The sequence below is a fragment of the Gigantopelta aegis genome, chromosome 4 (assembly GCF_016097555.1).
Source record: "Gigantopelta aegis isolate Gae_Host chromosome 4, Gae_host_genome, whole genome shotgun sequence".
NCBI lineage: Eukaryota > Metazoa > Mollusca > Gastropoda > Neomphalida > Peltospiridae > Gigantopelta > Gigantopelta aegis.
The window spans coordinates 23,487,107-23,509,557 of record NC_054702.1 but is presented as its reverse complement, the minus strand read 5'-3'; the positions used below and the strand labels follow the sequence as shown (position 1 = coordinate 23,509,557).

Sequence of the window (22,451 nt, the reverse complement as noted above, 5' to 3'; positions counted from 1 at the left end):
ATCGCCGGTAGTAGGGGGGTTTAGTACACGCGCCTCTTAACAATACCCACAAGAAATAAAACATCTGTCGTGGTTGGAGAGACAAGGACTGGGATGTGGAGGCGGGCAGTCATAGAAGTTGAAAGATAGGAATTGCTGCCAGATCAGGACGAAATACGATGGAATTCAGGGGAGAGAAAAAAAAAGGGGGGCAGTGGAATAATTAAATTGTTAAGAAACCCATTGCATATTGGCTACTCCTATCCAATAGTAGCAAGGGATCTTTTCTATACACTTTTTCATTATTAGACATGATAGTACATAATGCAGTTTTTGATTAAAACTTGACTTGTAGGTGTTAAACATTTGGAAAATGTTGACACGTAGTCTTCAGAGGATTTCCGCTACATTTTTCCATTGGTAGAAAAGAATCTTTTATATGCATTTTTTTCCAGACACGAAAAAAAATGAGATAAGAAAAAGATGACGAGGTATGACAAAGTAGGTATGTCATGCTAGTTTTCTACTCTTGTCATATTCTTAAAGGTAGCGGCTCCTCCCTACTTAATCACACACTTTTACACTATATAATTAAATAATAATAACACTATATCAAGTTTGACATTTTATTGCTAAAACCACAACGCATTGTATCTTGCTTGAAATCGCATTGCATAAAAGGCTAGAAATGTCTTCTTTCAAGTTTTAACCAATGCTAAAATGTTTATTCACCGTTTCACTAAATATCCCACCGGCCTCACCTATAAATATATGTACAGACATTAACGTTAAACATATATTAGAAAAACAACAAAAGTATTTCTCAAGTAAATGTTTTGAAGTCTGCATGGTCAATGTCACGAGTAATTTTACCCTCCGTCTTAAAACACAAGTCTAGTCATCTACTACGCAAATGACACCATTAAAAAACAACAACAACATAACTGCTTCCGTTCTAGAGGCATAATAATGTAACCCATGCTTCACACTAGGCTTGGAGAGTCATTTTTTTGGTACATGGGCAGATAACCGATACAACCCTTCATGGTATACAAATTATGATTTCTAGTATCTTGAACTGGCTGCCAAAAAAAATAGGCGCCAAGTTAAAAACATAATTAAAAGTACACTTTGACTCAAAATAACCTTTTTTGTGTGGATTCAAATGCAGAGTATTACCATTCACAGAAATGTTTTCAAGGCGTTGCCTCTCTTTTTTCCCCCCTTCGTGTATCCTACGGCTCCTTCTTCCATTTGTAATGTCCGAACACCTTTGAGAACCGCAGACTTCCGTTCTTATACCTTCTCTTCTTTCGACTAAGTTTTTTGTTTTTCTGTAAACGTCTTCGGTGTCGTCGTTTCCACCTTTTCTTTACTTTCTCCTTGTGTTTTACTTTCGGTTTCAGTTTGTTCTTAACTCCTTTTTTGTGTTTTTTCTTTCTCTTCCACTTCGTGTTCACCTCGTTGGCCAGGGATCGACCCCCGCACTGCCCCTTGTGCTTCAGTTTGATGCGTCTACCTGTGTTGCATGCAGCGATTCGCATGGTGCATCGCGACGAGTAGGTGTTCCCATCGTTCCCACAAACCTCGCGCTTGTTCCGCTTCCGGCAAATGTACGGACTAGGGCACGTGCAGAGCGGAAGGCCCTGAATGTTCTCCATACACACTTTGAATTTGGGACATTTCACCTGTTCACACGCTCCGTCTGTAATAAAAAAAATAAAAATAAATAACATTTTAGATAAAGTTACAAATTCACCTTCTAGGGCCAAATTAGCCAATTGCTTTTTTTTTCTCATATATACAAAGTGGCTACAAAAATTAGTTTTTAGTCTTATTCCTTAAAATAACCACATACTCTACATATCTTAAAATTGGCTAAACCAAATATTGTTCCAGTGTGAACTCTGCCTTCCCATCCTACATAATCTTTTATTAAATGCACAAATACAACTGCAAGAGTTTGGCAGCTAAATTAGACTAAACCTGGATGTTTTTCCCCATTCATTTGTTTAGGCAGACTCCGTGGTGTCATTTTGACCATCAGAATTATCATGCCAGGTTTAATACTTAATGGACATTCTTGTCATTATAACTATTGCTTTATGGGATGACGGCCACCTTAGAAGCCATCTTGAATTTCTGAAAACCCTCAATAATGACCGTGGTCCATGCGGCAGATTTTCAAAAGGAAGACATTTACCTACCCCAATGAACAGAATTTCTTGGACAGGACAGTACATACCACTGGGACACTGGTTGGGACGGCTGGTAAACGCAATGTGCATCTAACCATTCACGTCGGTAAAAGCATTCAGTATGTGTGTGTTTAGTACTATAGCCGTGTGTTTAGTACTATAGCCGTGTAAACAGTGTGTTTAATACTATAGCCGTGTAAACAGTGTGTTTAGTACTATAGCCATGTAAACAGTGTGTTTAGTACTATAGCCGTGTAAACAGTGTGTTTAATACTATAGCTGTGTAAACAGTGTGTTTAGTACTATAGCCGTGTAAACAGTGTGTTTAGTACTATAGCCGTGTAAACAGTGTGTTTAATACTATAGCCGTGTAAGCAGTGTGCTCAGTGCATCAATCGTGGCCCAGGGCGCATCAATCTTGACACGCTGCTATGATATTATCAACCCTGATGTTAGTGGAATCTGAACACGACTACTGCGACAAGTGATTCATTCAGAAACATATGGGTCAAGTAGGAAAGTTTCTTTCAGACGATTTCAACAGTGTATTATCACAGCAAACAGGGTAATGCAAGAAGTGCATTTGTTAAACCAAAGCGGCATTTGAAGGACTTGAATTTGTTGACATTGGAACGAAATTTTTTGGAACGCAATTTTACTCCGTTATCCGTTGCACAACATAAAGAAGTTCGTTACTTGCTTCTAAATAACCTGACATATGCTTGCCGAAAAAAAGAAGAAAAAAAAGAGGATAATAGTTAACTGAAACATTATCCAGCTAGACCCCAAAATGGCACCTGCAAATCACAAGTTCCTATGAAAATCGTGTTTACTTGGCCCTAACATCATTATATGTTTTATTCTAACAATATTCAACCGTTAAAAAAATAGTCTAGTAATACCCCCATTACATTATATTGTGTCATACCATATTCAGGGCCGAACGTAGCGTGGGAGCAGGGAGGGCAGTTCTACTCCCAGAAATATACGAAACAGTGACGTTTTTAGCTTAAAGGACCCTTTTTGTGCACCTGAGAAAACCTCTATCGCAGTGGTCTGATTCTGTTTTGTACTGCCAACCCACTTATGTTATGTTAAATACGGCCCTGATACTAGTCTTCCATTTGCAATATTCCTCTGTAAAGAATTTATTCGCAGACTTGGGGTATGCAGTACGAGGTTTAGTCCACCTAACATTTATAGTGTCAGACAACGCTAAATGCAAAACACTTGACATAGATTGTGACACTATGTTCAATATTCTAATTTCTTTAACAGACTATATTTCTGCACATGGTTAAAATATCGAAAGTAAGACTAGTAGATGATGGGTTCGAATCCCAATAACAACATCAGTTCAGCGAGTTTTAGCGTGTATACGACCAAATCAATTCTTGTAACAATGTGTTGTTAAAGCTGCTCATGCAACGTTTCAATCAACGTATAAAAATGGTTAGTTTCAGTTTAAAGTTTGTTTTATTTAACGACACCACTAAAGCACATTGATTAATTAATCATCGGCTATTGGAATTCTGACTCATTGTCAACAGAGGAAACCCGCTATATTTTTTCTAATGCAGCAAGGGCTCTTTTATATGCACTTTCCCACAGACAGGAAAGCACATACCACGGCCTTTGACTAGTTGTTGTGCACTGGTTGGAACGAGAAAACCCCCAATCAGTTGAACGGATCCACTGAGATGATTAGATCCTGCGACGCAAGCACCTCAGGCAAGCGCTGAACTGACTGAGCTAAATCCCGCCTCCTAGTTCCTATTTTTAGTAGCTGGTACATTGATACCAATTCAAGTTAAAATAGAGGATTTAACGGCGAGTGAAGGAAGGAAATGTTTTATTTAACGACGCACTCAACACATTTTATTTACGGGTATATGGCGTCCGACATATGGTTAAGGACCACGCAGATATTGAGAGAGGAAACCCGATGTCGCCATTTATTGAGCTACTCTTTTCGATTAGCAGCAATGGATCTTTTATATGCACCATCCCACAGACAGGATAGTACATGTATACCACGGCCTTTGTTACACCAGTTGTGGAGCACTGGCAGGAACGAGAAATAGCCCAATGGGCCCACCGACGGGAATCGATCCTAGATTGATCGCGCACTAGGCGAGCGCTGTACCCCTGAGCTACGTCCCGCCCTTTAACGGCGAGTGGAGAGATGTACGAGGTGTACGGTGTGTAAGAGAGGTGTAAAACAAACCAATCTGTCCTGGACAGCCAGCTCATAGAGCTCCTGGAGAGTCTGTCAACAAACGCGACTGGCCTCGGTAATGTAGTGGTTAAGCCATCGGACTTAAGACTGGTAGGTAGTGGGTTCGCATCCCGATACCAGTGAGCTTAACGACTTAGTGGGTAAGTATAAGACCACTACACCGATTTCTGTCACTAACCTAATATCCTGGACAAACATCCCAGATAGTTGAGATGTGTGCTCAGGACAGCGTGCTTGAATCCTAATTGGAAATAAGCACGAAAATACAGCGTGTTTGAACCTTAAGAGCAGACACAGGTCCATGCAGGTTAAAAGTTTGTTTTGTTTAACGACACCTCTTGAGCACATTGATTTATTAATCATAGGCTACTGGATGTCAACCATTTGGTAAATCTGACATAGTCTTAACGAGGAAACTCGCTACATTTTTCCATTAATAACACGGGATCATTTATATGGACCATTCCACAGACAGGATAGCACATACCACGGCTTTTGATAATACCAGTCGTTGTGCACTGGCTATAATGAGAAATAGCCTAGTGGACCCAACGACGAGGATCGATCCTAGACCAACCGCACATCAAGCGAGGGGACCAAGGGCAAAAAGGGCACATGGCCCAACTCCTTAAAAATAGTACTAATAGTAAACAAATTGTTCAAAAAGGGACACTTTAATGATTTAATGGGGGACGGATTCCCCTTGTCCCCTCCCTTGGATCAGCCCTTGTACATCAGGATTACAGGTTAATAGTTTTTGTTTGTTTTGTTATTTTGTTTGTTTTAGAGCAGGGTGTAATATCTTTGTCGACTTTGTTTCTAGGACCCCAGCGCGTGCTGTAACCTCACCGTGGTGCAGGGGTGTAACATTCTCTTTGAGAATGGCCAATACAGCACAAATTGAAGTTTAGAGTAAAATTCGGTGTCCGTAAAATTCTGTGATATTTGTATTTGTATTTTTGCACAGTTCTTTACACTGTTTTTGTTTAAACCTGAATTTTTATATTGATGTTGATCATCACTTTATTTATTTGCATTACCATAGTTTGACACCCAATAGCCGATGTATTTTTCGTGCTGGGGTGTCGTTAAACATTCATTCATTCATTCATTCATTCATTTATTCATTCATTTTGTTTCTAGGATATAACATATATAAACTGCATACCTTAAAAAGCTGTATATCCTCTCCCCCCCCCCCCCCCCAAAAAAAAAAAACTACAAAAAAACCTACAAAAAACCTGCATCCGCCAACCATTAGCGGATATAACGACGAAAATATATTGTAATAAATTAACAAGTATTACGAATCTCTCAAACTGGAATGTTCAAAAGGACAATTTCAAAAGAGGGGCCTAATTCACAAAGGTCTCTTAGGCTCTGTTAGACAACAAAGCATACTCTTTGTAATGTCTTTTAGCATTGCACTGCACTGCTAGATCGCAAAGTTGCGATAGTTTAGTGAATAAGGCCCACCTTTAGTATAAAAATGTTTTATTTATTTTACACATCTTCCAATATACGACAGGCCTGGAAATCGCTACACACGTATCACCGTGAAGAGGAGAGACAGTGTTCAGTGAATCTGAATGTGGGTGGTCGCGTCTGCAAGTTGATTCAGTTGGCTTAACGATTACCACTAGTAAGCGATGGATAATGCAGACGACTCCTAGCGCCATCTTGCCATAACGACCGGAAATGGCGCATTGCATTCATTGCTATTTTAACATAACGTATGTTTCATGCGATGCATGAATGTACTGGTTTGAATCGGCTTCTTCTTCTTCTTCTTCTTTTTATAGCTCACATTATAATGCCGTAATAATTTCAACAACTTACGTCAGTCAGTTGCCAGGTATTATGGTAATTAATACAGCATTACGTTTTATTACAATAATAAAAAGAGCAGGAGAATCGCTCAATTTATTACCTCCATCGTGTTAAAACCCCACGTTTTATGGCTGTGATAATTTCAAGACGAAGTTAAGCGAACTGCCAGATATATTTTGTGTTAAAATAACATTGCACAACATTCTTGCGTTATTTGGTCTACACCCTATACATTCAATGATATATTAGCGAGAGCAAGTTCGACGGGTACATTTAGATTTGTACTTTGGCATGTTAGACGAACGTTCCAGAACTTATTTTTCTGGTTGTAAGTTTCAAAATTTCTAAATTGACCCCTTAGTTAGGTAATCGCTGCCCCGAGTCGGAGCCCCAATCTTATCGGAAGCCGGACTCGGGATGGGCGTGTTCGAAACCATAGAGGTATATGGACACGTTAAATACCTAGCCAAGTCAAGTCCAGAACTTACTCCGTTCCTGGCAATATGACTTATTTAAAATGTCTAAACAAAGAAATATTACAAATTAAAATTAATTTTTTTCAAGTGTTCAATGTGTTGCCAACAAAAACATCAATTTGAAACACTCTCTCCAATAATTTGGTTATTCTGACACGCAGCCATCAGAGGAAACCCGCTATATTTTTCCTAATGCAGCAAGGATTTTTTTTTATATATACACTATCCCGCAGACAGAAAAGCCACACACTACGGCTTTTGACCAGTTGTGGTGCACTGGTTGGAGCGACAAAACCCCCAATTAATTAAAAGGGTCCACCGAGGTGATTCGATCCTGAGACACATGCACCTCAAGCAAGCACTCATCCGACTGAGGTAAATCGTCCCCACCCCACCCCGATGTTGATGAAGAAATAAATCACTTCTATATTTGTATGGTCGTTCTCTGTGCGTGCGTGTTTTTGTGTGTGTGTGTGTGTGTGTGCGTGCGTGCGTGTGTGTGTGTGTGTGTGTGCGCGCCTCTGTTTTTGTGGGGGAGGGGGAACTTTATAGGTGCCCTTTTATCTAAATGGAGAATATCCTACATTACTGTTCTCCGATTCTTTCTGCTGTCACCCCTACTTATTTTAGGTTAGGTTCGGTCCTAATCTGTATCACGGGACCCCTGGTATTTTACTTAGTCTGCGCTGAAAACAAAATTATAGCTATAATACCATGGCCAAAGGCGATTCCGCCCCAAAATAATTGAACCTTTTAAAGATAATTTTGAGAGAAAAAAACAACATTGTTGCCTGTCGTGTTTTTACTGCAACGCTTTACAGTGTGTTCACACAGTGTAATTACACTCTTGTATCCTGGTAAGTGGGATTCATTAAACCACTTGCCTTCCTCAAATGACAGTCGATACCCTTTGTTTGTGTTCGTGATGGAAACGTATATCTATATATAGACAGATTTCAAAAACTTTATCATAGATGCTTACAGAACTAATTTTGAAACTGTAAAGAGATACTGAAGCATATGCGCTGTATTCACCACTTTCGAGGAAAACAATGATAAAGTAAAACACTAGTACTTGCAAGGGCCATATTTACAAACTAGTTTTGTGGCAATTTTTACAGCTTCGAATATTGACATAAACCATTCCCGCGCTACTGTGTATCTTGGTCCGTATCATATATATTATGTATAACAGGCATTCATCATATGTGCTCATATGCCATGGTTAGGCATAATGCAAATTATACACTATCTATCTTTATTTAATTTTCATATGATTTTAAAAGTTACCTACTGGAAACGTCATTTAATGGAAATTTAAATCTAAAAGCAGATAGTTCTTCCTTTTTAAAACATTTAAAGTCACAGACCCTAGTTTCAACCAGTAAAAATTGTCAATCTATAAACCAATAACACATTAAGATAAGGTTACAACAAAGTTTCTAACACTAATGCCCTTAAAAATAGACTAAAGCTCGTCTCCATGACCGTTACTTCTCAGAAGCACGTGCATTTTAAAACAAAAATGTATTTCGTGGTATTTGAAACACCATGATAGCCAGAAACACTTCGGATGTACGGAAATGGAAAATCTAAACAATAAAATCTAAGTAATGTCTGCTTTCAATTATCAAAAAAGACTTTATGTAACAGGCCCTTGTTTTAACCCGTAAAAATGGACACCAAGTTTGTTTAATCTACAAACCTGTAACACATTTGGATAAAGTTACAATGGAGTGAGCAAGAGTCTGCGACGTTAAAACCGTGAAATACCCTTAAAAAACAAAAAATTGAAAATATAACCGTTACTTCTCAGAGGCAGGTGCGTTTTTAAAAATACGAAAAAAAAAAATGCATTTCGTGATATTAAAAACACCAGGGTGACCAGAAACACTTTCGGATGTGTGGAAATGGATAATCTAAACAATAAAATCTAAGTGATGTCTGTTTTCAGTTATCAAAAACGATTTTAATAGTGAAAAATACACCGCATTTTAAAAAACCCAGAATTGTCACATTAATAGTGAAAAATCAACCGCAGTGTTTAAAAACAAGGGTCTGTCACTTTAATTGTGAAAAATATACCGCACTGTTTAAAATCAAGGATCTGCAATTTACGTTGTGTGGCATATCTCAGCACTTGCTAACAAAGGCGATGTCAATAAAGTGTAATCCTAATTTTGTGAGGACGACTGTAAAATAATGCGACAGCCTGATCTCATTGTCGCCACGTCGTTCTTTATAGCAATTATCCTAATTTGTGAGGTCGTCGTGACCGACCACGTAAAGTTCAATATCGCCGTAGCCGCATACTCCACAGTAATTATCTATAATCGCATCATCGCGAATGTGCGATCACTTTATCATGCACACACGTAGTGAGCTCTCAAATGATTGAAAGGTTTTGTAATTATCATTAATTTTTACCATGTCTTAAGCATGTTAAACGAAACCCTCTACGTCAAAATCCCCAATATAAAAACCCCTTAACTTAATATTTGCATAGTGAAATCACTATTAGACCACGTAAAAAGTCCGGTTTCAAATGGTACCCGGTGGCAGTTGCCCCCATCCCTCTTCCCCCCGTCTTGTACGCTTATGGTGATAAACGTCCGGTTTGAAGAGAATTTCGGTTTACAGAGGGTCCTGTTTTGAGGGATTTCGCTATATTATTTAACTGCTGTCATCAACTGTTTGATCGTCTGTCTGTCTGTGTGTCTCATATATCACAATTATCATATTACAGCCAGCTAATAGCCAATGTGAAGCAAAAACTCCGCGGAATTAAATATTTCGCATGTCTTAAAATTATTCGATATCGCTGACAGTTAAATTCATAGATGTTATGTCAATGCTTGTTAAAAAGAATATAAGAATAAAATAAATAAAGTTTTACTTTAAAATTTAACTTTTAATTTAATTATTTAGTTTTCACATGCATTGTGATAACTTTGATAGATAGAACTATAAACCAAGTTTCATTGATCTGGGACTTACAGGTTGTGAGAAATTAAGTTAAACGCTTAACTCAAAGGCTGAGCTAGACACAAAAGTTGACGCCGTTGCCAGCATGAAAACCGCCGCCGGAAAAGGAATACCAATGTCTCGCTTTAATACTTCGTAAAGGGAGATACAAATATGCAGAGGTGTCGTGTTATCGTTAACAAGCATGTCATATCATGTCATAGGGTTTAACGTGCACATTCAGAGCAAGCTGTTGTAGCGCACGCCTGTCGTGGGCGCAAGTGCATGCTTTTTCTTTTCCCTTTATACATGTATGCAAACCACACAAACAGCAACACTTGTATCTTGACACATACATGCCGCTCTCTCTCGTGCACTTTGACCACGGCAGTCTGCCGGGATACGTAGCCTACGGGAACACGCCCCATTTTGAATTCCTCACACGTGGTAATCCGCCTCTTGAAAAGTCTATGTTTGATCTGTGAATGAAAACCGACTCGCTTGAGAATTTCAAACACACCGCAGGTATGACACGTCGCTCAGGTATGTCACCCGCTTCGTGGGTTACCGCCTGGCGTGTTTATTTTCGCAGAACCGTCTCATTCTATTCACACCGACTGTCACCAAGAAGGGCTTCTCGACATGGTCGCCTCAGACGCCCATTTTTACCTCAAATGGCAATGAACTCATGTCCACCTTTCTTGGTGGTGTGGTGGTTATAAACTGACTTTGCGGCCGGTAGATGCCGAGTTCGTGACCCAATACCGGTTCCTACCCAATGTGAGTTTTTACGGCTCACCTGGGTCGTGTAAGGTTACAACACCGACTTCTCTGTCCATAAATATTAAATATCAGATGGTTGACCGAGGTACCCAAACCGTATTTGAATATAAGCACGTAGACTTTAATGATACGTGGTCGTCTCAGACGCCAATTAGTTCAGTACACTAATGGCCATCAACGTACATTCATCTGTCATCGGTAACTGGGTTCGCATCCTGATACGGTTTTTTACCAGTGGGTTTAAACTTTAAACTGCCCAATCGGAAAGTGTAAGTCCATTCACTATACCAACTTCTCACAATCCAGTGATAATTAACCTTTAATCCCTGTCATGGACGAACAGTACACACATCTAAGATTCCACACGAGATATCGTCAAGCAGCAAGGAACTTTTATGTGCATTTTCCCCATGGACATCACAGTACATACCATTGTCCTTGGTGTACCAGTCGTATGCGTCGGAAGCGGGGTAGGGTGGCGTAGGGTTGGGTGGGGGGAGGGGCCCCAACTCTGAAGATAATATAATGCGCCCTCTCTAATTAAAACATCTTCTCGCGCCTGTGGTACTATGGTATGGTACTTGTTGGGAAGGCGAGACACCGACACGTGTATCGGACTAAGAAGGGGAAAGACACGAGCAATCGACTCTTCGTACAAACACCTCAAGCAAGCACCCTGCCACTGAGCTAGATCTCGCCCCGTTCATTATCAGCAAGGATTGAACAGGAATTGTGGGGATGTGCCCCCCGCCCATTCGAGGACGAAATTGTTCGAGTTTTTTTCCTACTCTATAGAAATAAAGATACACATTTGGCTTGTGCCCTGGCAACAAATATTGCCCGCCCCCCCCCCCCCCTCCCCCTGCTCCACCACCAGCACCACTTCAGTAATCGTCCCCACGGGCGTGGTAAAAGGAAAGTCATTTCTTTTTCAGATTTTGCACCAGAAATTCGTTGAACATTCCAGAGGTCTCGGTGGGTGGCGAACGACCGATTCCGGGTCGAATCTCGCAGATAAAAGTTTGATCCAGCAGTACAACGTGGAGATAACTAAACACTGATCATCACCCGCGCATTACCCAACAGATTCTCAGTGGCATAGCTTTCTCTCTGTTTAATATGTCCTCACTCCCACAAGTATAGAAAGGAAGAGACAAAATTATACTATAAAAAACATGGGCAAATTTGTGTATGGGGAAATCTCCCCCCCCCCCCCCCCCCTCACTTTCTCTAAGTAATGCCCTGGATCCAACCACCCACTTGTTCCACCATTAAACACAATGCTTATTTTAATACAAATACATGCCATAATAATGTATTTTACAAGGTTACTAACAGGTAGCATAATTATATGCTATATTTGCCTCAAATGCCCAATGTAGCAGATATGCTACATAATTAAAAGTATATATGTGAAAATCCAAAAATCAACATGGATGTGTTCAATACACACTAACACTTATAAGTTGAATGAATATGATACATTTTTGGGGTATTTATTTCGAGTACTTGGGCACAAGAAGGTTAAAACGACCGCGAATATGTTATTTATTACAGGCGTATGTACGAGCCAACCTGTGCAATTTAGTGGACAAATCATGAAACCAGAGACTAATTTGGTTCTCTCTCCCTCTTTCATCTGTGGCATTTCCAAATATATACGGCAACATGCACCTTATTATATCAGTGTGAAAGTAAGTAAAATCATTCTGATATCAGTTATTTCTAGGAGTGGCAATTCTGTGTTGCATGGGTTGTGTCACGACTTGACTGGTTCTCGCCCTGTCTCATTCGTTTAACGTTAAAGGGAAAGTATCAAAGACGCATAATGACCAAAATTATATATTAATTTCTTTACTTGTGAAGTATAAAGATTATATCTTGAATTATATGCACCCCCAAAATTACATCCAAATATTCAATTTACTATTATTAATAATAAATATATATTCATACAAAAACCATTAAGGCGACCGACTAGTTAACACGTGACTTCACACTTTGAATTTGAATTGTATCTGCATATTGACAAAGAACTGGTTGCGGTTGTAATTATAGAAACTCAATACCAAGCCTCCGACCCTGCATTTTAGGCGAACACTACCCACTGAGCTAGATCCCACCCATCGCTGTTTTGTGTTATGTTAGGTTCAGACTATCAACTGTCACGACGCAGTTGGCCAACTTGATGGTTGCCTTGTACTTTTCCCAAACTCCCGATTACGATGGGTGTGCTTAAATTAACAACTAATCGGCCGTAGGAGTAACTGTTGTAAGAGCGCTCAGACTATCAACTGGCCAGTCGTGAGATAGGTGAGTTGGCCAATTCCGTCGTGACAGTTGGTAGTTTGAGTCTAGCATTACAGAGTATATAAAAACAAGATGACTGACTTTTTTTCTATTGTGTAACAGCAAATGACGACAGCCGTTGATAACGTCAACACATAAGTTATTAGAACTATAGGTGTGTTTCTCTCCCGCTGACAGGATAAAACATACCATTTGTCCTGTTTACCTAGAGGGGGTCGAATACTACGAGACGTCGCACGTTACGCGAGCCCTCTAACAGCGCGGACGATTTAATTACAATATATAACTGCAATAAAACGAGATTTGGGGCATTCAAAGTGTTTCTTGTTTAACGTAGCTCACAGACGAATGACACGACCTATGAACATGAGATATCGTGGTTTTGCCACTCCTCGGAACATCTGCAATAAAATATATTGATGTATTTTAACAAAGTGTTCCTTTGTTGAGCGACGCTTACTGAAAAAAGGGACGAATATTAGCAAACTCAACCATCAACAAGGGTCCGTAACGTCTGTGGAGACCGCAGGTGAAATTGTCACCCTAACCCTAACCCTAACCCTCCGTCCAGGACAGGAAATGGGGGGGGGGGGGCGCCTGCACTGTTAGGTGCAAGGGAGCCCCTGCAGTCCGACCGTGATCGGTAATAGGCGGAGGGGTGGTTTGGTGCTATGGAATTTTGAATCCCGAAGGATGAGTCCAAAGAAATATGGTGCGCATTTATGAGAAGGAAGGTGCTAACTGTAGCTTTTAAAAGCAAACCACACCAACGTTCAGCGATAGCGAGCATTTAACGCTTACGTTCCTGATGTGGTCATTTGGTTTAACGTGAAACGCGTACACCAGTCCAGCGTACCGTCAACGTTTTTCTTATTTTGTTTGGCTGAACGCAGCCCTGGCAGTACTGCACCACTATTCATCGACACGTGTTGATAGCTATATTTATTATTTGATTTTGCGGATAACGATTTACACAAACAAGACGTGATCTTCGGAAGATTAAGGCAGCTGTAAAACATACTGTACATACGGATTACATAACACTAAATTCCTCTTGCTCTCCAGGTAAACACCTAGACCGTGATGAGATACCAAATAACACATGTAGGAACGTGCTACAGGAAATGTCCGTGGTGTTGTGGTTAATAAATAAATAAGGCTGGTAGGTACTGGGTACGCCTTCTGGAAGAGGCTTCCACCCAGAGCGAGTTTAATGACATAGTGAATAGGTGTAAGGCCACTACACCGACTTCTCTCTAACAACCACTAACCAATCGTCCTGGATAGACAGTACAGATAGTTGAGGTGTGGGTCCAGGATAGCGTGCTTGAACCAATTTGGACATAACCACGGAAATAACAATAAATTAATGTATAAATAAATAAATAAATAAGAAAATAAAAATAGTATCTGGATCTAGCTCGCCTGAGGTGCTTCAGACGAAGGATCGAACATCCTCGGTGCCCCCCCCCCCCCCCCCCACAGTGCCAAAGGATGTGGTATGTGTTGTCCTGTCTGAAAACCCCTACTAATAAAAATAAAAGTAGAAGGGTTGACCATTCAGGAGCCAATGTTTTTAACAAGCATTTTGAGAGTACTGCTAAAGCAATACATATACATGTACCCAACCAGGTCCATCAAATTTTCTTATCTCTTAAATTCAAGGGCCATAACTCTGTGAAAAATGGGTAATTCGCCATTAAAGTCAATTTGATCTGTAACAGTACAAGTTAAAGCTATACACAACATTTCTGTTCACTATCTTGAGGAATTATGGGGAAAAACCCCACATTGACTATCTGAAAATAAGTGCTTCTATTGAAAAGAATCGGCCTCGGAGGCGTAGTGGTCAAGTCATCGTCCTTAAGGTTGGTATGTGTTGAGTTCGCGTCCAAGTACCGGCCCTCATCTAGAGTAAGTACAGTTATTCCACTGACTTCTCTCTACGTACTCGTTCCAGCCAGTACTCCACAACTGGTGTAACAAAGGCCGTGGTATGTACTATCCTGTCTGTGGGATGGTGCATCTAAACGATCCCTTGCTGCTATTCGAAACGATTAGCCCATGAAGTGGCGACAGCGGGTTTCCTCTCTCAGTATCTGTGTGGTCCTTAACCATATGTCTGACGCCATATAACCGTAAATAAAATGTGATGAGTGCGTCGTTAAATAAAACATTTCTTTTTTTCATTCCATATAACCGTAAATAAAATGTTTTGAGTGCGTCGTTAAATAAAACATTTCCTTCCTTCTCTCTCGGTAATCGCTAACGGTCAACCAGATAACTAAGGTGTGTATGTGCGCCCAGGACAGCGCATTTGGACCTTGGATATAACCACGATAATAAATTAAAATGAATGAACATGATTAAAAAAAAAAAAAACACAAAAAACCCCACCCAGATAACGAGGGATAATTTAGCATGGATCTGAATTAAAATTAATACAAAGGCACGGTTTGATAATGAGGAGTGGGGAGCAACGGTCGCCTTCCCCTCTCTAGATAATATGAAGCATCAACAACAAGCGTTCAACGACAACAAACGACGCTAACGTTCGCAAACTATTAGATTCGTCCCCGATGTTGTCATTAGGTTTAACGTGAAGCGCATAAACCAGTCTTAACGTGAAGCGCATAAACCAGCTTCGCGAACGTTTTTCCGCTCGGTCTGGCTGAACGCAGATTTTGTTCACCTTTGAGCGTTATCGTTGTTTCGTTAAATGCACATGGCACATTATCGCAGGTTCATTTATTAACACGTGTTGACTGCTCCAGTACACATGGGTTGCGCTTATTTCGAGCTGTATTCAAAATATCTCTTGCGCTATTTACCGATGACATTCTCCTATCTGTAATCGGCCCGGCACATGTGCCCACCACCAACCAGGGCCCCGGACACGCGCCGCACGCCACACCTTTGCAATGCTAGTGTGATAACACGAGGTTACCACACCCAGCATGTCGATAGTCCATGGAAAGTGAAAAAGTAAAGTTTGTTTTATTTAACGACGCCGCTAGAGCACATTGATTTTTTATCTTATCATCGGCTATTGGACGTCAAACATATGGTCATTCTGACACTGTTTTTTAGAGGAAACCCGCCACATAGGCTACTCTTTTACGACAGGCAGCAAGGGATCTTTTATTTGCGCTTCCCACAGGCAGGATAGCACAAACCATGGCCTTTGTTGAACCAGTTATGGATCACTGGTCGGTGCAAGTGGTTTACACCTACCCATTAAGCCTTGTGGAGCACTCACTCAGGATTTGGAGTCGGTATCTGGATTAAAAATCCCATGCCTCGACTGGGATGCGAACCCAGTACCTACCAGCCTGTAGACCGATGGACTGCCACGACGCCACCGAGGCCGGTTGGAAAGTGAAATAACCATTCTAATTCAGTGGCAAAAAGGGTGAAATCGTAGGTGTGTGTGTGTGTGCAGAGGGGGATTTAGTGGGTCGAAAACCTCCCCCTGCTCCAAGCACATTTTCGTATATTTTTCAGGTCCGTAGGAATCAGGAGGCCGCGAAGGGCAGTACCTCCCCCTCCCCCCCGAGGAAAAAATGTACAGGTTTTTTTTTATCCTACTCTATATAAAAAAAGATAAAAATGTAGTCACCCACTAGAGGTTGTGCCCCCCTCCTTACGTCCCCTCCTCCTCCGCCCCACCCCCCCCCCCCCCCCCCCTCCCAACTCCAGGTATCGTTCCTAAAGGTCTGTTTTTAATGTATTTTCCGGGGAAGCATGATCCGATTCTTCTCGGCGAACCCATTCTCTGATTGAGAGGGTTTTTTTTTCGTCCCAGTCAGTTCCCCACGACTGGTATATCAAAGACCGTGATATGTGCTATCTTGTCTGCGATAAAGTACATATCGTAGGCGTTATAAAACAGTCTCTGCCACCTCCGTTTCGCTCCAACATTAATTGTCAGCCTACCTTCTTGGCAGAAAGAGAAAATAAATTTTACTCTACATCATTCAGGTCCCCTCCCTATTTATTTCTTGTCATTTTATGATGTATTTACCAGAGTTAAATTGCGATCTATTCCATCGTATTTTAAATGAACGCTCTACCATTGGACTACACCAATGACTTTTTACACATTTTAATAATTCTTACAAAATACATAACTACTCTGCGAGCGACGCTAACGTTCGTGAAATATTTGACTGTTACCTTATGTAGTCATTAAGTTTAACGTGGACGAGTCTTGAGAACGGCGCAGTGAATATTCTATCTGACTGAGAACTAATAGGTAATGGTTTCATATCATATTTGGGGCATGAACCGGACTTGATGGCGCAGTGGTTAAGCCATCGGACTACAGGCTGGTAGGTACAGGGTACCGGCTCCAACCCAAAGCAAGTTCTTACGGGTTCAATGGGTAGGTGTACGGTCACTACGCCCTCTTCTCTCTCACTAACCACTAACCAACTAACAACTAACCCACTTTCCTGGACAGACAGCCCAGATAGCTGAGGTGTGCGCCCAGGACAGCGTGCTTGAACTTTAATTGGATATAAGCACGAAACTAAGTTGAAATGAAATGAAGTGCCCTGACAAAATACAACGCCAGAACTAAATTAGTTGTGGGAAGAACAGCGCACACTGTCAATTACCCAATCGAAACAAATCGCCGAGTTCATGAATTAGACACCTAAGTCGCTAATTAAATAAGGGGCGGGACGTTGCCCAGTGGTAAAAGCGTTCGCATGGACTCGCTTGATGCGCGGTCGATCTAGGACCATACAGATAATGAGAAAGGAAACCTGCTGTCGCCACTTCAGGGGCTACTCTTTTCGATTAGTAGCAAGGGATCTTGTATATGAACCATCCCACAGACAGGGCAGTACATACAACTGGAACGAGAAATAGCCCACCGACGGGGATCGATCTCAGACCGACCGCGCATCAAGCAAGCGCTTTTCCATGGACTAAATCATTTTCAGACACTTTCGACTGTATTTAGTCGAATACTTAAGTTCACAAGTTAGCCCTAAGTTCTCTTATGTTAGACACTTAAGTTTACAATATAACAAGTCAGCCAGCATAATACGTTCGACACTTTCCAAATAGTGTACTTAAAACTTAGTCATATTATGGTTAAGTTTACAGCGTTAATTATATAGGCGACTGCCTGTCCGTCAATCTCATTCCAAAAATTTTAAATAAATATTGTTCATAGAAAAAAAGAAGTTTATAGCAACTTTTCTATAAAATTATATTAGATACTTTCCGTTGTACTTAAAGTTAGACAAGGCACATTATTATGGTTATTACAAAACTTGAATTAGAGGCAGACATGGAATCTCAGTGGATAACAACTTCTTCAGAAATATAGTAAGGAATCTTTGAATGCCGTTGCGTTTGTAACTACATTGTAATTAGGTACGATAATCAGAGAAACTTCATTTCTATTTTACTCTTTGAACATAAGAAAGTTCCAAGTAGCATTTGTAGCTTTTACAATTAGTGAATCTACAGTCCAAGACTAGGATTTTTTTCAAGTTTAATCTCACTCGAGGAATGTTCAAATGTTACATGTATTTTATAGGACGACTTAAAATGGAAACTAAAATTGTCCGTGAGCGCTCGGCATCTTTATTCCGGAACGTTGCAATTATGTTGGAATAATCGGTCAGCTTGGGGTTCATTAGAGCTTGATCAAAAGCTATTTAGCACCTATGAAATCAGCTTTTAATATAATTTTATATAATTTGTTAGGGTTGAAGTTACAATCCATAATTAACGTCACCTAATCAAATATTTTGATGGTTTCTTAGAACATAGGCATCAGTAATATTTCTTAGCTTAATTTGCGAATAAAGATCACAAATTGTGATATTTAACAGTGATTGTGTGTGTGTGTGTGTGTGTGTCTGTGTGTGTATACGTGTGTGTGTATACGTGCGTGCGTACATACGTTTATGTATGTGTACGTACATGCGTACATACGTTTGTGAGTGTATGTGTATGTGTGTGTGTGTGTGTGTGTGTGTGTGTATAGGAGTGGGTATGCATTTAGGCTATCATCAAAAACTGGTTATGTCCAAGTTATCGTTTTCAGATTAACATGTTTTAAAATATAAAAAGATAACAATTTTATTTATTTATTTAAATTATATAGGTTTTCACCCCTCCTATTGAATGCATGTCCAACAATATTATTTACATTTTTTAAAAATGCGAAAAAGTGAAGTTTGTTATTTTTTTTAAACAAGTGGTCATAACCAGTTTGTATTGCTCACCTTTGAAGGGGCAAGAACCAAAATTCGTTATATTCAGTCATTGTTTTGAGATAACCAGTTTTAAAATATTTCTGATAAACCAGAAAAGAAATCAATTTGATTTGTTTATTCAAATTATATATCTTTCCATCTACGTTCCCCGATATTAACTATATTTACAAAATAATAATAATTTAACCCCCCAACCCCCCCCCCCCCCCAAAAAAAAAAAAACCCAACTGAAATAGTGAAAAAGTGTAATTTTTGTTACGAGTGAACATGTAACCAAATCTGGTTCTCGATACTCGATTTTGGTGTCAAATATACATTTAAAACAATATTTTTTACGAGTGAACGTGCAACGAGTTATAGTATGTTATCAATTTAAAATAATATTTAAAAAATAAAATGTATGATTACGTTTTCGTTTGCGGGGGGAAATTTCGCTGTAGCTGTCAGTGGAGCAAATGGCACAGCAGCCGCAGTGGTCTTTGACGACTTCGGCGACGCAGTAGTGTAGTTGTGGACACCTCGACTTGTCGCAGCGGCCACACTTACTGAGCACAGCCCCGAGACGTCGTCCGATCGCCGCTTCGAGTACTCCGAGAAACACCAAGCTGCTACAGAAAAACTTCGTCAAACCATTCATCCTGCATAATCAGTGTTAAATCCAGACACAGGTGTCAGAAGAAGAAATCGCTCTGCTTTCCTCACGTGCGCATCCCCATCGAACGTGCTCACGTGCAGACGACGGTGTCATAGCAGCAGTAGCAGACGCATTGCCGAGTGATATCGACACGGCGACTATTATCGATGTGCGTTCGGCATCCTCCGCGTGCCACGGAAACTCACTTTATATATACGTGTGAATTTCGCCCCGTCGTCTGGAGATTGATGGAAACTGTGAACTTGTTTGATTGGCTCCCGACGACTTGCGCTTTATTCTCACCGTGTATCAACGGGGCCCTGAGGCTAGGACTCGTCCAATACGTGTGAAAAGTGGAGGGGTGATGTCTTCTCTTTTATAAGGCCAGACGTCCGATTGTGGTTTGGGTATTACAATAAAAAAAATACAATAGCTTGAAAGGTGTGGATAGGTGTGAGACCACTACATCAACTTCTCTCTCACTAACCACTAACCCACTGTGCTGGACAGACGTCCCAGATAGCCAAGGTGTGTGCCCAGGGCAGCATACTTGAACCTGAATTGGATATAAGCACGACAATATGAATAAATGAAATGTGTGAAATAAGGAAGGAAGGAAATGGTTTATTTAACGACGCACTCAACACATTTTATTTACGGTTATATGGCGTCGGACATATGGTTAAGGACCACACAGATATTGAGGGAGGAAACCCGCTGTCGACACTTCATGGGTTACTCTTTTCGATTAGCAGCAAGGGATCTTTTATATGCACCATACACCAACGCATATGTTTTACTATTATAACCGTTTTTCATAACTTAAATCATACTTTACTTGGATTGTATTGTATAGATTATCAATTTTTGTACATTCGAAGTGTTTTTGGTCATCCTGGTGTTTTTAATATCACAAAATGCATTTCTCATATTTTTAAAAACGCACGTGCGTCTGAGAAGTAACCGTTATGGAGTCGAGTTTTAGTCGATTGTTAAAGGGTATTTCCCCCATTTCAAAGTCACAGACTCATGTTTCACTCAATGGTAACTTTATCCAAATGTGATACAGGTTTGTAGATTAACTAAACTTAGTGTTAATTTTCACGGGTTGAAACTAGGGTATGTCCCTTTAAAATGAAATTCTTGCTACTAGAACATGTCTTATATCTAATCACATGTGCATGGAATATCTAGGTGCGTGTGCATGTAGGGTAGGGCGGGTCGCTAAAAAAGACCCCCTCCAAATAAAATGTTAGTTTATAAAATGTATTTTCCAGGATGGCATAACCCGACCCCGCACCTAAAAACCTCGCTCGCCACAGTCTAGACCCCCCCGCCCCCCCTGCTCAATTTCCTGCACACGTGCCTGATTATTATGGAATTTATTTCTGAGTGTATAATCGGCTACGCTGTCGCCACTTCATGGGCTAATCTTTTCGATTACAGCAAGGGATCTTTTATATGCACCATCCCACAGACAGATAACACATACCACGGCTTTTGATATACCAGTCGTTGTGCACTGGCTGGAGCGAGAAATAGCCTAATGGGCCTACCGACGGGGATCGATCCCAGACCGACCGCGCATCAAGCGAGCGTTAAATACCACTGGGCTACGTCCCACCCCATATCTTATCTAAGAGGAGCGTGATCTTCCCAGTCTGGAGCTCCACGCGGTAAGACGTGTTTGTTTCGCTTGTGCACACTGCACGTGCTTTTGTGTGCTCGACTTGGGGGTCCTTCATTTCGTTGTTTTTGTCAGCGAAATGAAGTTTTCTACTGGGATGTATGCGGCCATTGGAACTGATTGAACGCTGGAACGCTTCTCGTTTCGATAGCCTGCAACATCAGGTTGGATTCTTTTTTAGCGAGATTCCTTGCCTCCACGTCATTTCTCCGTCTGACTGTCGACTTGTTTTTTTGTGTGACTCGTATGACGGCCATTCTGCAGAACGCCACGGTTGTTCGCGTTTAGTCTCTACATGTCCGAGCCTGTCCTAGCAGCACTGGAAGATTGACCGCCCCACTCTAAGAAGAAATAGGAAGCGGGGTCGGCCCCTACTACTCTATTTCTAGACTTTACCTTGCTTTATAGTGATACCATCTCGTATCCTCCGGAGTCGGGCCCGTCCGCACCACTATACCAACCCATGACGACTGCACTATATCCTAGTCTGATACTCTCTCTCTCGTTCAGACGGATCCGGCTTCTCAAGATCTGTATTTCAGCACAGCACTACACCTTCAACGTCTATCGACTGTCAATCTAGGGGTTTTCTTGACGAGATGCAATCCATCTCGTCCCTTTAAGCTGTGCACCCAAACGGCCTTAACGAGTCCACTCGCGTGGACATATCGATCGGACTTTAAACTTTTAGATCTGCGTTCAAAATTTTATGTCGAAATTACTTCTTTTTAAAAATAATATTATTAAATAGTCCGATCCTCTCATCTTTCTCTTATTTAATTTTGGACTCGGGATGGGCGTGTTCGAAACCCTAGTGGTATATGGGCACGTTAAACTAGTTATAGAAGAAGAAGTCGGTAGAGAACTCATATCGTCTGACGTGTTTTGGTGGACCCATTCTCTGATTCTGGTATATCAAATACCGTGGCATGTGTTGTCCTGTCTGTAGAAAGATGGATATAAAAATCGCTTGCTGATGACAAAAACGTTTTAGAATTATCAAATGTTTGACATTCAGTAGCCGATGATTAACAAATTATTGTGCTCTAGTGGTGTCTTTAAACAAAACAAACTTTAAATGTCCCGATAAAAAGTTAAGTTTGTGTTGTTTA

At 40.7% G+C, this 22,451-nt stretch overlaps 1 protein-coding gene across 1 annotated transcript; it reads right to left on the bottom strand.

Annotated features, from left to right (window-relative positions):
• Nucleotides 1-591: 591 nt before the first annotated feature.
• On the bottom strand, nt 592-19,901 carry LOC121370116 (insulin-like growth factor-binding protein-like 1). The gene is made up of 2 exons (XM_041495219.1): nt 19,427-19,901; nt 592-1,684 (listed from the first exon to the last, which is right to left on the bottom strand). Exons 1-2 carry the CDS (start codon nt 19,653-19,655, stop codon nt 1,215-1,217), a joined length of 699 nt encoding a protein of 232 aa, XP_041351153.1. The 5' UTR covers nt 19,656-19,901; the 3' UTR covers nt 592-1,214.
• Nucleotides 19,902-22,451: the final 2,550 nt, after the last annotated feature.